At 30.7% G+C, this 17140-nt stretch overlaps 1 protein-coding gene across 7 annotated transcripts in view; it reads left to right on the top strand.

The window, feature by feature from the left end:
- The window catches only part of LOC143056495 (focal adhesion kinase 1-like), a 52233-nt gene that overhangs the window by 12874 nt on the left and 22219 nt on the right, over positions 1-17140 (top strand). For 4 of the 7 annotated variants that reach the window (XM_076229578.1, XM_076229573.1, XM_076229618.1 and 1 more), the window contains exons 2-16: positions 3715-3924; positions 5481-5656; positions 5938-6025; positions 6543-6622; positions 7222-7339; positions 7892-8032; positions 8581-8661; positions 10836-11046; positions 11736-11783; positions 12733-12763; positions 13977-14029; positions 14463-14522; positions 14939-14971; positions 15869-15966; positions 16625-16709. In XM_076229578.1, coding sequence (XP_076085693.1) covers positions 3715-3924; positions 5481-5656; positions 5938-6025; positions 6543-6622; positions 7222-7339; positions 7892-8032; positions 8581-8661; positions 10836-11046; positions 11736-11783; positions 12733-12763; positions 13977-14029; positions 14463-14522; positions 14939-14971; positions 15869-15966; positions 16625-16709 — 1513 coding nt within the window. The remainder of the gene's footprint in view (positions 1-3714; positions 3925-5480; positions 5657-5937; positions 6026-6542; positions 6623-7221; positions 7340-7891; positions 8033-8580; positions 8662-10835; positions 11047-11735; positions 11784-12732; positions 12764-13976; positions 14030-14462; positions 14523-14938; positions 14972-15868; positions 15967-16624; positions 16710-17140) is intronic. The other 3 variants (XM_076229603.1, XM_076229595.1, XM_076229611.1) reach the window with 3 other exon arrangements.

Genomic DNA, 17140 nt, shown 5'->3' with positions numbered 1-17140 from the left:
AAAAGGTTCATGTACTAATGTAGGATGTTTATGGTGTTAAATGTTGTAGTCTATTTTCACTGTACTAGTACACATTTTTGTTAATAGGCCATTTGAAGCCGGACTCTAGATGCAGGATTTTCTCCCTGTGTTAGAGACCCTTTGTTGGCCATCGGCTGTTATCTGCTCTTATGTGGGGCTGTTGTTTCTTTGACACGTTCCCCATTTCCCTCCTCAATTTTACAGTCAATATTCTTATATTGAATATAAGCAATTGTTGCAATTTAAGAAAAAGATCACATTTAGACAGATTTGTTATGGCAGGAACATGTGAGAAAAATATTCTTTTCTTTATTACAAGTATTGACTTGCAATTAGATGATGAATTGCCATATGAAAATGTGTTTTTTCTTCATCAATTATTGTGTTTATTATATTTACTAATGAAGAATTGCGGATAAGTTACTTTTACTAATTTATCAAATAACTGTGGTAATTTTTGTGTGTACCCACTGAATCATCATAATTGTTGTTCGGTCAGTGGCCATTATTATTGACATTGATAAAACAGAAGCTAACCAGTATCGACATAGTTTATTGTGAGTAATCAGCTTCACTCATTTTATAAACATTTTAAGTAGAATACCTCTTGAGTTTTATAAAATAAAAAATTGATAATTGTTTTGAAGGTCATTTAGTGAGACAGGAAATCATAAACAGTTCAGGCTTTGATCTTGTTGTAGTCAGATTCTTGTATCAAAATTGGATCAAAATACTGATACCACTGCACAAGCAAATGAGATACATGTACCAGTTCAATGGTTGTATGTTTTCATTAGAGTTACGCCCCTTGAAAAAACTTAAAAAGGTTCAACTGCACAGTTCAGGCTGATGGATTACTATCATTACTAGCATATAGACTTACTATAAGGTTAAGTTTATTCTGTTTTCATTGGAGTTATGCCTCTTAAAAATTTCAGTTCCAAAAGGTTCAACTGTACAGTTCAGGCTGATAGCTGGTATATAGACTTACTATAAGGTTAAAGTTTATTCTGCTTTGATCAGCATGATCAGACAAGATATCGCCTCAAATCTTTATTTTTTTATTTTTTGAAGAAATAAAATGTAAAATATGTGGTTAATTTTAAACAGCTGAGTGTATGTTATGTAATTGTTAATTCATATGATATATCATAGTTGTATAGGAACATGCACAGAACTAATTCTGACATCTGGATGGGTGGATTCTAGATTAACAAGCCTTTTATCAATTTCAACAATTTCACTGTTTCATCAGATCTGGGATCTGTTATGTTTTTAATGAATTTATACTTGAAATACTTTGAATTGATTGCATCTGATGATATGAAATTTAGATAACTAATTATATGATGTAAAATTAAAGACGTTGCCACACCCTTCAGTAGTAATAGCTGAGCTGCTGAAGACTTAAGATAATAATTTGATAGAGCAAACCTACTCCCAATACAGCAAAATATGGCAAAATCTGGTATATGGGAAAACCCAAATCATGAGAAAAATAAATGAGAGGCCCTCAGTATGCTCAGATTCTAATTGATTGGTGCTTAATGCCACTTTCAGTTCTATTATGCTATTTTGTGGCAGTCAGTTTTATTGGTTGAAACCAGATTGCCTGTAGAGAACTACTGACCTTCGATAGGAAAACTGAGAAACCTAGTTAATTAAGATTAGAGTCAAGTGCACCTGCCACATGCTGGATACAGACTCACATCCTCAGTGTTGACAGGCTAGTGGTATAGTATTTGGACCATTTAGACCTCTGGGCCATCGAGACCCCAGTTCAGGTTCTAAAGTTTCTGTAAAATGTTTTATTAATATCCAGTCAGTGGACCACTGACTGGATATTAGACACTGACTGAATATTAATAAAACATTTTACAGAAACTTTAGAACCTGAACTGAGGTCTCGGTCACCAAGTGGTCTACAGAATGTGTATAAACAAATAAATTTAAATTTCAAGGAATATTGTAAAGTTATACCATTTGAACCAAACATTTGTTTTTTACATCAACAAAATCGTTTATTGATTTTACAATTGCACTTTGCTTTCCTAATAGTTAACTTTAAGTGGTTTAACACTGTTAATAACTTCTTGTCTTCCCAGAAGAACTAGCAAGTTGTGTTGGTTTTTCAATTTTTACCTGATAGTATTTTCAGTTTTATCTGTATGGTTTGAATGTTTCAATGAATATAAAAGATACAAAAGTTTATAATCCGGTTACAAGCACAGAAGAATCAAGGTGTTAATTATAGTGAAGAACACAATCAGAATATAAATAGGGTTTATGAAATGGTAAACATACAGGCTCAAAAATCCATGATCAAGCTGGAAAATTATATATATTCTTAAAATAATAGTTTGATATATATACAGAATGGCAGTTTGACACATGTATTACATGTAAATGACGGGTCATGTCCCTAATAATATCTATATATCTTAATAGTGGAAAGGTCAAAAGTTAAACAGTACTGCCTCCAAAAGGTCATAAGTCAAGTAGTAAATTTCCATCTTGATATATAGATTAATAAGTTTAACACAATACTATACATGCTATAAGGGTTTAAAGGTCTTTATATCCAAATAGGGTGCCTAAAATGGCTAAGTTAAAAAGTTAGGGAAGATCTCTTATTCAGGCAACAGTTGTTTACCATTGTTTAAATCTCATAAATCGATAAAAGAAAATACAAATCTGAGGGCATGGCATGAACACGAAAAGATACCAGACCTGATGCGCCAATATAAAGGGTGTTGATTCACCAATTTAGTTTCCACATACAGATGTAGAGGTAGGGAATGGAATGTGTACATTGCAAGGATGAGATCTCAAGAGATAGTATATTCCATCTTTCACATATTAGTAAGGATAATATCTTTGGGAGGAATAGCATGAATTATATGTCATATGAAAAGATAGTTGCAGAATCTGTAACCAACAGAGTGATCATTATTAAGATGTCCCCTGGGGCTATTCCCCTCCCACTTATAAATGTTTACAACATTGGGTGGAACAGTATTGTTGGATAACTATGAAGATAGCAGTGGTTTCTACAGGTGTATATTTTGTAGTGATGTCCCAAGGGAACAGATTAATCATTTACATGCAATGTTCTTACTGTGTTAGTAGGATAGGATTTTTTTACCTAGTAGTATAATGTTTGTTTACTATCAGACCATTCATGACATTAATGGTAGTTTTAATATGAAAATGAAATTTAAATTGGATACTTAAAATATGATTAAGTAAGTACAAATAATACACATATCCTGTATATTGTTATTATCTTCTACGGACATCAAATTTGGAATAAATAGCTGCTAATTAACTTTATTATAGTTGTATAAAGAAACACAGGATAGGAGGTTTAATGACCTGTGTATGTGAACAATTTTATTCAACCACAGTTAACAAGTAAATTTTAAATGCTATAGATTTTTGTAGAAAAAATTGTTCAACCATAGTTAACAAGTAAATTTGAAGTCTTTAGAATTTAGAATTCCCAATTTTTGTTTCATTCATCAAAATGTTTGATTTTAATATACATTACATATATACATGTACTAAAATACAGTAAGATAATCTTTCTCAAAAGAAGTTTTAAGATGTGTGAAATATCAGTAGTCTGTTTCTTAATTACCCTTGACTTTTATCTCCTTCTTGTATTTAATTGAATTTGTTTTGTTTTTTCAGATTGCACGATGGAGTCGTTTATGGAAGTTAATACAAGATGGTGAATGTGAAGCATGCTCGGATCTTGTGATTGACCCACTTGGGGAACACAGTGATAATCAATTTGATCAAAAAGTTAAAAAATTCCTGATGGATAGATCAATTCTCAAAGTTCACCTTCCTAATGGAGGATTTAATATGGTCAAATATGGGGATGCCACAGATGTCAAAGTAAGTGAATCTCTAGTCATATCTGTTATGACTATGTATTGCTATGAGGCAAGACGGAAATACTTATTTTAATCCTGCTTGGGGTGACAAGGATGTTAATTATTGGTAATATGTTATATTAAACTTCAGATAGAAATTCTACAGAATCTATATTGGGTATAGAAATGGCTTTATGTCCGAAGTTTCAGTCTGAAATATGTCAGTTGTCCTTGACCTCATTTTCTGGGTGATTTTCAAAGATTTTGTCAATTTGTATGTTCCGGCCTGAGACAGGAAGTTCTAAAGTGTGTGTGTGTGGGGGGGGGGGGGGTTATTTGGACTCACCAACTCAACTTTTCAAACAGATAGTCACAATGCAAACTGTGTAACCCTCAAACCCTCCCCCCACTGGCTACTGTAATGATGTTACAAAGTAATATGGCTCTGACATGGTCAAATCTGACCTATTACCTTATGGGGTTTGATGGGGGCATTTGCAACCTAACAGCTTATGTTTAATTAGAGTTTTTACCTAGATTTCAAACTTCACTTAAGAAATTTGAAAACTTTGTTCACATTTTCATTACTGTAAATTCAGAAATTATTGCGATGTTTTAATTATTGCTCAAAATGTGACAGGGTCATAATCAAAAAAATTTAAACTTGCATTTTGAAACTTTGAATTAAACAGGATTTTCCTTAATATTGCAAAAATTAAATTCACATTTTAGAGTGAAATGTCAAAATGGCTATAATAATGCAGGCAATAATTTCTGAATTTACAGTATTAATTGAATTGTTGAATATTTATGTTTTTTACGAACTGATCAAGAAACGAATATATAATTATTTTAAAAAATGACAGATATGATTTCCATGCACACAATTGTTTCTTTAATAGACTTCTGATGTTCACTCAAGACCTTAAGTTTGGAACATACAAACATATTAAATGTTTGAGTGCATTAAACACAAAAGTGTTGTAACAGAACAACAAAAAACTGTCCAAATTCAACTTAACTTGATTATGTTGACTAATAGCACCCTTAAGGATTATTTTTTATCAGCAGCAGTACTAAAGCATTTCATTGTAGCCTTGGGGGCTGATTGTCTAATAGTAGTAGTAATGAATGAGTGGTAGTTCAAAATAATTGATTGATTTCAGTACCACACATATTTCATGAATGGCCTTCATCAAGTAAGCTTATCTTCAAATGTTTGAGAGCATAATTGTAAAAGATTACTAAAAAAGAAAGGCCAAATTTGCCTGAGAGAGTTTCAAGTTTATTTTTAGAAGAAATTTATAATTTTAAAAACTGAAAATTTATAAAGAAAGGTATTATTTCAGTACCAAGTCCCTAGGAATCAATGAGGAATGATTAAATCCCAGTTGCAGTTACAAAAGATATGATAGGCCTCACTTGAAACCTTCAGACAAAATTTATCCTTTAAATCAGGCCAATTCTGAATCCATTGGCTTCTTTGACTGATATATAATACACCATTAGTAGTAACCAACCCATTATGTATGAATATTTCTCCCAACAGTTCTGTAAAGTACTATTTTCTATTTTCAGGACATCATTCAATTGGTTGTTGGTCGGTTGGCTGCTGGTGAGAGATACTTTGCAAAGTGCTACGCATTAAAACTTGTACATATTATTACCCGAAAATCTTACTGGTTACATAATAATTTATCCATGTACCAAGTACGACAAAAATATGAATCTTCACATCCACCAGAGGAATGGAGGTAATTGTTGAGATATAAACAAATATTTCTGCTCACTTCATAAAGCATGCAATACTGTAAATTTAGAAATTACTTTGAGGTTTTTATTATTACAAATTTTGCGACTGGGTGAGTATCACAATACATGTAATAAGAACTGGAATTTTGAAATCTCTCATATATATTTGTATTCCTGTAATCGCAATATATATCCTCAAATTTTAGTCTTTCATGTTGAAATTGAAATGATAAATGCATGCAATAATTTCTGAATTTTACCATATATATTTTAATTTTTTCAGGTATGAACTGAGAGTTCGATTTTTACCAAAGAGTTTCCAAGAATTATTCCAGCGAGATAAAGTGACATTTTTCTATTTATATGATCAGGTAACTATTACTTTGACATATCTTCTTCTTTTATTTGGACCTCAGTCTGTTATTGTCAACAACAGTTAAGAATATATCCTCATAATTAATCTGATTTCCAAGCATTGGAAAATATAGAAGGGCTGCTATAATTTTTAAATTTAAGTTATAAAGAAGTTATCCCTGTTCAATAATAAAAAAGTGAGGATATTGTAAATTTATTTTCATATGATTTTATGAACACTACAACCATCAATACGATCTGATGATACATTATGATGATTTATCATTATGTATATTGTCTCTTGTTGCACATGTGTCCTAGTTATAAATAAAGTATTATGTTATGATATGAGAAATTTGTCAACATAATGAAATTTAATGATTATAATATTTGATGACAAATTAGCTAAATACCCACCAAAAAATGAAAATCAACGATCAGAAAAACAATATTGATAAAATTCATGAAATAAGATATACTTTTCGATGATACATAAAAAACAATATTCTGACAGTTAAATTATTTGTTTTGCAGATAAGGAATGATTATATGCGTGATATAGCAGAGACTATTGACCAAGAAGTTGCCATCAGACTAGGATGCATAGAAATGAGGTAGGTGTCAACACCTCTTGTTTAATATTTTGAAAAATCTACTTGTTGTCTTGTAAAATGCTTTTCTATTTCGAAAATATATATTTTGGAAAAAAAAGATATTGTATGATTGTCAACTCTCCACCAAAAAACGATATTCTAAATTTATTTTATGAATAGCATCCATGTAAAATTTCCAGTATTTCTATCAGCATGATCAAATATAATTGTCAACCTATCTTATATTTGCTTGTTTCGAAAAAAAAAGATTTTGTACTGAACTACAAGTCACTATTTTTGTAACTCAGCAGCCTTATGTTAAAGAATTGAAACAACATGTAAAATAATTTCATGCGTTGAAAGAGCTTTTCTGGATTTACCTTCATCAGGAATGCCCAAAGTAGGATATTTGAAAACCAAGGATATTTAAGAATCTAAAACCTGAGCTGATTAATGTTGCACTTTGTATTACAGGGTATAAAAGAATATCAGTTCAGTTTCGTATATGTAAAGTCAATCTGTTTAGTAATATATGGTCATTGCCTGAAAACAATTATTGTGTTGTCTGCTGGGAAAACATGTAGATATCAGTTATAAATCACACTGTTGTTATATTTCAGGCGATTCTTTAAAGACATGCCACAAGTTGCCATAGATAAAAAGTCCAACTTTGAATATTTAGAAAAAGAGGTTGGATTAAAACGTTTCCTACCCCGATCTGTGATAGATTCTACAAAGGTAACATTTTTTTTACCAGTAGTAATAAAAATACCAAACTTCAAGGTAAATTCGAGAACTAGGAACCATAAAACCTGACACGTTATGTTCAGATATTTAAAAATAAGTGGAAAGTAAGCTGAAGAATTTTGTCTAGTCCAAATATGTGCAAAGTGAACATTAGATAATGTTATTTTTAAAATATATGTTAATATGATGTAGTTTATAAATACATGCATGCGTAAGTATTTCAAAGTATGCATACAAGAGGAAATGAAGGTTGATTGTTGACAAGAATAATGTCGATAAAAGAGTCCCTAAACATTTTACCAAAAGAGATGGCTTGCAATGTAAAACTGTATAATGGTTTAAACATCTGTTACAATTATATGCCATATTTATGCTGCTTTTCAATTTAAAAATACAAAACAGGGTTCAAAATTAGACTTAATCATTGTTTTAAATACTTAGTACACCACTTCACCAAGAAATAATTTTCATTGGTTCATTAGTGTATGCTACATTACTTTCTTGTGTTTATACATGTACAATTGATTTTTCCTCTCTTTTCAGTCCAAAACATTACGGAAGTTGATACAACTCCATTTTAAACAGTATGCTCAGTTTGCTGAACATGAATGTGTATATAAATTTTTTGATACGTTGAAAACTGTGTGTAAATTTGAACAAGAAAGATTTAGATGTGCATTAGGGGTAAGTACAAACGAGTAAAAATATTCAGCTTTGCATTAAGGATAATTAAGGATAATCAACTACTTGGATTTACCTCATTTTATATTTGAATAAAGAACTGCAGAACCAATGCCACCTAAATTTTATGTTGGTCAGGTTTCCTTATATATTTTTTTATTGCTAGTAATTAGTCATCTTAGATCTAGTTCATTAATGTCTACCTGTACAGATTACTGGAGCTTTTTAGTCCAATTTTAGCGTTTCAGATCATGGTCTACTCATGAACAATTTAGACAATATGTTGTAGATATTTCTCATTCATGTTCTAAAAATTAGCCAGTGTTACCTCAGCTTGTAAAAGTAATAGCCATTTAATTGTAAACACAAAGTTTATACCTACCTTGTTGTCTTTACAAAAGAAAAGTATATACTTCATTGAAAACAAAGTGTCAGAAGAAGATACAACATGATCGATAATATTAAAAAAAAAATACATCTTCATCAAACATATACTCTATATTCCTGATGCTTTGTGTTTGTTAATTTAATGGTATATTTATTCTTTTTAGTCATCTGGTTGGAGTATATCAATGGAACTAGTTATAGGACCTGATGTTGGAATAAGTTACCTAACAGAAAAAGCTTCATCTGTATGTATGCTGTAAATGATAAATAATGATTTTTCAAAGTCTTTAACCGTATAAATGAATTAATCATTTTTATCCCCCTGTACCTCTGTCTTTACATCCCAAATAAGTTTCCTTTATCTAACTTCAGTTTGCCTCAACCATATTTTTAGCTCACCTGGCCCAAAGGGCCAAGTGAGCTTTTCCTATCACTTTGTGTCCGTTGTCGTCCGTTGTCGTTAACTTTTACAAAAATCTTCTCCTCTTAAACTACTGGGCCAAATTAAACAAAACTTGGCCACAATCATCATTGGGGTATCTAGTTTAAAAAATTGTCAGGTGACCCAGCCAACCAACCAAGATGGCCGTCATGGCTAAAAATAGAACATAGGGGTAAAACGCAGTTTTTGGCTTATAACTCAAAAACCAAAGCATTTAGAGCAAATCTGACACGAGGTCAAATTATTTATCAGGTCAAGATCTATCTGCCCTGAAATTTTCAGATGAATTGGACAACCCGTTGTTGGGTTACTGCCCCTGAATTGGTAATTTTAAGGAAATTTTGCTGTTTTTGGTTATTATCTTGAATATTATTATAGATATAGATAAACTGTAAACAGAAATAATGTTCAGCAAAGTAAGATTTACAAATAAGTCAAGTGACTGGAATGGTCAGTTGACCCCTTTAGGAGTTATTGCCCTTTATAGTCAATTTTTAACCATTTTTCGTAAATCTTAGTTATCTTTTACAAAAATCTTCTCCTCTGAAACTACAGGACCAAATTAATCCAAACTTGACCACAATCATCTTTGGGGTATCTAGTTTAAAAAATGTGTCGGGTGATCCAGTCATAAAGGTGGCCACCACGACTAAAAATAGAACATAGGGGTAAAATGCAGTTTTTGGCTTATAACTAAAAAACCAAAGCATTTAAAGCAAGTCTGACATGGGCTGAAATTGTTTATTAGGTCAAGATCTATCTGCCTTGTAATTTTCAGATGAATCCGACAACCTGTTGTTGGGTTGCTGCCCCTGAATCGGTAATTTTAAGGAAATTTTGCTGTTTTTGGTTAGGCCAGAATTTTTTAATTTGTTGGTTTACGGATCCGCCGATCCGATTTTTCCGATTTCCAGAATAAAAATAAAATTCACTTTTCATGCTTTTTTATTCCCGCCGACCGTAACAAATGCATTATCCCTAAAAAATAATTAAAATACTAGTTTTTTTATGAAATGAAATGCATTAATCACTATCAAAATTGATAACACTTTCTGTAGTGAAAAAAATAAAACTTCCAGTTTACGTTTTCTAAAAATAGACAAATCAATTATAACTGACCTTGAAATGTGGTTTGCGCAAATAATTTTGCAAAACGAAACCTGTGTTTAAAACCAATTACAAAATCAATTCGTTTACCGTATTTGTCATCAGTCCGTAAGATGCATCATCTGATAGAAATAGACTTGTCCAAATGTGGACAGGTAGAAGACGTCAAGTTAAAGTACTAAATATTAACAAATCATTTGAAATTTTCTTGCTTCATAGATCATAAAAAAATATCGTCCATTTGGCTAAAAAAACGGGAATGCATGACAACAGATTAATCTGATAATTCTCGTTTTTCCAGTGGACGAGTCCATTACGTTTGTTGACATGTGTGTTGAAACTTATTTTCGTACGACGTTTTTACATTTTTTCTTCTTTATCAGTTTTCGTGCTTGAAGATCGTAATTCACCAAGCCCACCAAGTTATCCGGAATCGATTAAGAGCTACGCGAATCTGTTTTTCATGTTTGTTAAATGACGATATCCGTGCAGTCCCCGTCCACTTTTTGTTTACGGGAAATTATTAGAATGTCATGTGATGTTTATGACAGCTGATTTCATCGAACTAAAATCTAAGAAATGATGACAAAATAGCATATTTTTTTTCTTTTTTTTGCCGACCGACCGACCCGACTTTTTCATTGGTAAAATCCGTAAACCAACAAATTAAAAAACCCTGGCCTTATTATCTGGAATATTATTATAGATAGAGTTATACTGTAAACAGCAATAATGCCTGCGAAAATGACGCAAATGCTGACAATTCAACAAGTATTTTATCTAAAGGTGTCTTCAAATGTAAAATAAAAATTTCTTTCGTCTTTGGAATTATATATTATTTTGATATCGATTATTTTAATTTTTTTACAGCCAACACACATGGCTGACTTCAACCAAGTTCAATCCATACAAACTTCAGTGTCAGAAAACAAAGGACTTCTACAAATAAAAGTGGCAGGAGCCACAGAGCCACTAACAATAACATGTTCCTCTGTTGATGAGGCTGAAGATATGGCTGATTTAATTGATGGATATTGTCGTTTAGTACATGACATCAGTACTTCAGTATGGAGCAAAAAAGGTACCTAATTATAGATTTAACTTACAATCAATAGAAATGACCCTGTAGAAACTGAATTAAGATTTAGAAATTTAATTTATGTAAACCTTTAAAGACCCTATTGTTTAGTGTAGATTATTAATTTTTAACCTTGTTGTATCTATATAAATCATTGGGAGTTTTCCTGTTACTAAAACAGTATTAAAAAAATAAATTGACTTCAAAGATTTTCCTTCTAACACTCCAAATCTTTTGAAAATTATCTCTTGAATGAGAATTAGTTGTCCAATTATGTCCCTTTATAAATGAAAAAAATGCATAAAACCAGAACAAGTAAATGCACACTTTTTTTCAAATTTTCATGCTGTAGATTAAAAGTAAACAAAATAATCTTCTAATAAAACATTCTAAATGATTTCCCCTTTTGGGCTGAGGATGTTGTTTGAAATAGATAATAACTGGTTTACACAGGTATTTAAAGAAGAAGTTTACAACGTTCTGAATATTCAGTTTAGACAGGTTTAGCACACTGGTGGATAGATATTTCATTGGCATTGATACCACATTTCCTCATTTTTATGAGAATTGTTCAAATATTTCAAACTCAAATTCTATTTAGAGATGTAAAAGAAATTTCTACATATTTAAAAAAAAAAAAAAAGCACTAATACACATAGACCTATTAACATGGTATCTAATTCTTTATCAAGCTGGCATAGAATGGGTCCCACTGAATGACACAAAACCAAGTCGGAAAGGTTGGTTATGCATGACAGATTTTTGTTCACTGTCTGTGATGAGTATACTCCAATACACAAAAATTATCTATTTGGTGTTGGCCTAGTTATCCAATATCAGTAATAATGCATGTTTTTTTTTTATTAAAAAAATCAGTTCAAATTTAGTAGGACAAAATTTAATGATAGATTTATAATGGCACTGAAACTGAATTCTTTGAGGTTTTATTTTTGTCATGAAACTGTTTTGTTGATTATTTGTTATATTTTTGTTGTTTGTTTACTTTTGATAACAAAGATTTCAGTTTCTGTGCCATTATTTGTAGTGTATTTCTTCACAGACTATTGTTACCTTGACAATTAATGCACTTTTCACCAAGTTGTTCTCCCTTGATGCTATATGTGCACCATGCACCCCTTCCCCACTTTATCCTATATTTGTTTTAAGTTTTCCTTACAAATGTAAAAATTCCCAAATTCAGTTTAATATTCACCATTTTATCCATAGAGCCTTCATAGTATCATTGATAAATTATCTACCATTACGCAATATCTTTTGTGTACAGATATGTTTATAAATTATATTAATTTCAGCACTAATTGTAAAAGCCGAGAAGAAAAGAAAAAAGATGGCTTTAGAAATGACACATTACAGATGTGATACAACTGCTTTCTTAAAATAATTATCTTCCCTTTTATAGCTATAGTATCATATATATTCACCATTTTCCATATGATTGTGTAAACCGTTTTAAGGCTCAAATATATTTCTATTTTTTCGAAAAGTTGGTGCATTTCTGCTTCTTCTTTTTTTGTTGATTTTCTGTTTGTTTTAAGCTTGGTTTTAACTAATATGATATTTATAGCAGAATAGTTATTGGAAAGTTATATTTAAAAGATTGTTTAATTAGATATATGAGAATAGAAGAAAGAAAAATGTTGGAGGATGTTTCCTTTCTTTATTTTCCAGATGAGAAAATACCAAGAACTCCAAAGTCTAGGTAAGATCTTACATCAGCATGATTAGTACAAAAGTAAAAAAATTAAACAAATTAAACAAAAGTGAAGCAACACCTTGTAAATCTTCTGTCAGTAGATCCATGAAGTGAATACCTCGGGTATGCAGTGTTGTTACGATAAAAACATAAAATGTAGAAGGTCCTTTATGGAATGCTTCAGTTATATTGAGATTGACATGTTTCAGTGGCTAGGCCACCATTATCCAGATAGAAAACAGTACATTTCAGGCCAATTTTGTACATCAGCATGATTTTATGTATTGTTTTCGATCATGATTATAGTGGCCTAGCCACCAAAACATGTTGATCTCAATAAACTACTGGAGCATTCCTTAAAGTGGTGTTGCTATTCGAACTTCTACAAAAGTAAAAATAGTATCAGGATAGACTTCTTTGGACAAACCAAATTACAAAAAATCATTAATTTTTAAAAAGGTACAAGTTTTGAAAAATGAACAGTGTTAGAATTAATTTTTACCATTTTGCCTGGAGGGCAAGTACAAGGAAAAAAATTAGGTTGCTTCTAAAAGAATACATCTATCATTTTCTTAAAAAAATGGCTGGGCACTAAAGAGATATACAGAATAATTTTTATGAGAAAGAATTGTATTGATATTTTTCCTTCAGTCTCTGAAATTGCACTCCAAAAATATATTGTCTGCCTCTAACTGGTAACAAACAGTAGAGCCATCTGATATCAGAAACAAAGTTAAAATTGCAATTCATAAGTTTACTTTGTATGGTATGGCTCCACTTCTGTTAAATAACTTTTGCAAGCTACCCACATGAATTATCATTTCTTTACTGACTACCATTGTCTGGTGATTATTCTGAATTCACAATCTTATTTGTAATGTTCCAGTAATTATTACCACAAAAGAATATCATTAACAGTAACTCAAAAAATGTTTTACATAATCCTTTAAGGAAACTTAATTAAAGTTCTACATTATGTGTGAGGGGAACTTATAAAAATTCTGCATAGTACAATGTATATGAAGAATTTTTTTTAAAGATTTTTAATTCTCAGATTTTTAAACTGCATTCTATTCTATTCAGATATTAAGGAAGTTTTTGCTTTTAATTATACCAATAAAGTTAAAGGGGGAATAATTAATTCAGTTCTTTTTCGCCAATTCTGTCTAACATATAATTTGTTAAAAAATAAAGTAAAAGGGTATTATTATCATTATAGAGCCAGAAGATTAGATAGTTATGGTAAATCAGAACAGAGGAATGGCCATGACAGTAAGTCGCAGAATCTTTGATAGTCACATATTTTTTTTAAAATTTAGTTGTATAATCCATGACTGATAGCACCATTTATACAGCCATGATAGTTAGGCACATGATCAGTGGATGGTCACATTAATTAATGATAATTATATTAATCACAGAATCAATATCTCACTTATATATTGTGTCACTTGTAGTTTTACATAGATTTTATTCTCTGCATATATATTGTTATCAATATGAATTTACTTATTTTTTTGTTTTCTGATCAAGAATATGAAGTATCAGACTTCTATGAAAAACAAATTTAATTTTCTTTTCTGAAATTATGTAAGTAATTTATAGATTGTTTTGAAAAGACTAACACTTAATATGACTAATGTGAGGCTGTACAAGTACATTTGATTTTGTTGTGATTGTATAACCAACATTGTATGCTCTACAGGATGTACTTCTGACTATGCTGAGATTGTTGAAGAAGAAGGGGACTACAGTACTCCTATGAGTAAGTTTTTAACCTCACAATTTAGAGGAGATTCAAAGGAAATTCTCAGTGTAAACTTAATAGCTAACCGTAATGCTTATGTTATTTTTGAAGAAACAGTGTTTGACAAATTATTTACAATAATAAAAAACTTATGAAAAATAGAAATTAACCTTTCATCAGTCATTGCTATACTCAGAAGCAATTTAAACTTTTTTTTGTGAAAAAATGCCTAATAAAGTTTATTGCATTCATTTAGATTTGTTTAGTCATCATCATATTTTATACAAAAAAGACCTTTTTATGAATGAAAGTCAATAACATATATTAAAAAAATTCTTCAAATGGTAAAATATAAATAGTGACCTTTCGATTATTTGAAAGGACACAGTTTTAAAAGTAGTTTTGTAACATATTAAATCCATATAATCACTTAGGCGAAGGTGGCAGCAGACGAAGGAAGCGGAAGTGTGAGTTACAATGCATTATGGGAGGATGCATGCTCCATAACTCTCATCACTAAATCTGTATAAGGGGATATATGAGATTACTAATATAATTCCAATGACCAATTTCTCAAAACTTTAGAATTCAGTCAGAACTTTTTTTCAGATTTTATCTTAGATATACTATCTTGTCATTCCTTGTTAATTTGAATTAGTATTTGTAAGACATCCAGCATTTTGTGTTTTGCTAGCAGTGAAATTTCTTGAATGAGAAATGCATGTCTTTAGTGCACCACCTTGTGCATTTTCCTTCAGTAATTTTCAGAATTTACTGACCTTTGTAGTTTGTCCATTTTTCTCTTCCAGATAACTAAACATTTGATGAACATTTACAGTTTTTGAAAAGTTTTCACTCTTACTTCCTTGGACATATAGAAATATATATGCATTTGTTATATGTCATTATTTACAGAAAAGGAAATAATTTTCTACTTCAAGCAAAATTGAAATATAAGTATTCCCACATATCTTAAATGAAATCTCTCTATTTCATGGTCATTTGGTTAGACATTAAGAGCATAGTGTATTATATTGACTATGAGATGCATGCAGCTTTATAAAGTTATGGCTATGCATGATCCAATAATGACTAATATTTATTTAAAAGAACAGAGTCTTTTTGTAAAAATTGTATTTCATATTCAGAGGTCTTTGTCAGAAGTCTTGTTTTCAAAATTGTTAATGAAATGTGTAATTGTGTAGCTCTTGGATAGTTTGTTTATGCATTTTTTTGTCAGAAAGTTTGTTGGATATTTATAGAGTGATATTAATGTTTGTAATTATATGAATCACTGTTGTGTATTTCAATGGTTAATGTATGTCTGTACTTGCGTAAATGAAATGATTGTGTATTATTTGCAGCCAAGGACTATGAATTAAGAAGAGATCTTGTACAGTTATATGAAGTTTTAGGAGAAGGACAGTTTGGTGATGTCTATAAAGGTGTATGGACAGATAAGGTATATAGACATTTATCTTTAAAATCAGACTTTTTTTCAAATAGGGTTATTTTCAAGTAGGTCACACCATCTGCGAGTATGGTCTTGGGGAAATGACGATAGTCTGTCCGAAGGGGACGATTAATGGCTGATCCGTGTTTAGAGAGAGCCATATCTCTTGCTTGTAAAGACACCCTTGTAGATTTCGAAAAAGAGTAGGCTTATGCTGCTACAAGGCAGAACTTGCACCCGCAAAGTGGAAAGGGATTAATATAAGTTGCAAAACTTGTTTCCAATCCACTATAAATAAATATGTTTAAACTAAGTATGTCCAAGGGAGTTTTATTGTGAACATATCTATATCTCTAGTTGCCATATAATTAAATGTAGTGATAATTATGATCTTGTTTCCTGCAGAAGAAAATAATGTCTTCATACTGAACCTAACACATTTTTTCGAAGGATGAAGTAACTTTTAAGGCTCATTTAGCATTGTGAATTAGAGAAGGGGGGGATATTGTTTGATATCTTTCTCATAATGTTAATATTGTTAGTGTTGATGGTAGATGGCAGTAGTGTATTTTTCTAGGATGTTTTTAAACTTTTGAAATGTAATTAAATGAAAAAATAAGACAAATATTGTAAAATGGATCAAATAAGATATATGTCTATTTTATAGGATTCAGAAGTTCATCCTGTGGCTGTGAAGACATGTAAAGAAGAAAACGAAGAAACCATGACAGAAAAATTCTTAGAGGAAGCATGTGAGTTTGTTATATTTACACTCAGGGAAACTTACACATCCAAATATTAGAAAACTAAATATGTATTTACCAAACTTAACTTAGCTTTATTGCTAGTAACTTAGTCATGAAAGATTTCAGTTTAAAGAAGTATATTTGAATTTTTGAGGTAAGGGAGATAACTCTACTCATCAGAGATTGTAAAAGGCATATCATAGGATAATGCTATAAAGAAGAGTAAGGGAAGAGATACCATGGAGCAATAAAAAAAATCTGAAGAAAAGCAGACTAATTTGTATGAAGGATTGGTCACTTTGATTCAACTTTCTATTGAGTTAAGTGTCTTACAATGATTTTAAAGATGGCTGACAACACTAGAACTTTCAACATATAAGAAAAAGCAGAGATAAATGTTTGAAATAGGATTATATGGTATTTCTGAAATCTTTATC

The sequence above is a fragment of the Mytilus galloprovincialis genome, chromosome 1 (genome assembly GCF_965363235.1).
Source record: "Mytilus galloprovincialis chromosome 1, xbMytGall1.hap1.1, whole genome shotgun sequence".
NCBI lineage: Eukaryota > Metazoa > Mollusca > Bivalvia > Mytilida > Mytilidae > Mytilus > Mytilus galloprovincialis.
Note: the sequence above shows the minus strand (reverse complement) of the source record. Positions and strands in the feature narration are given on the sequence as shown.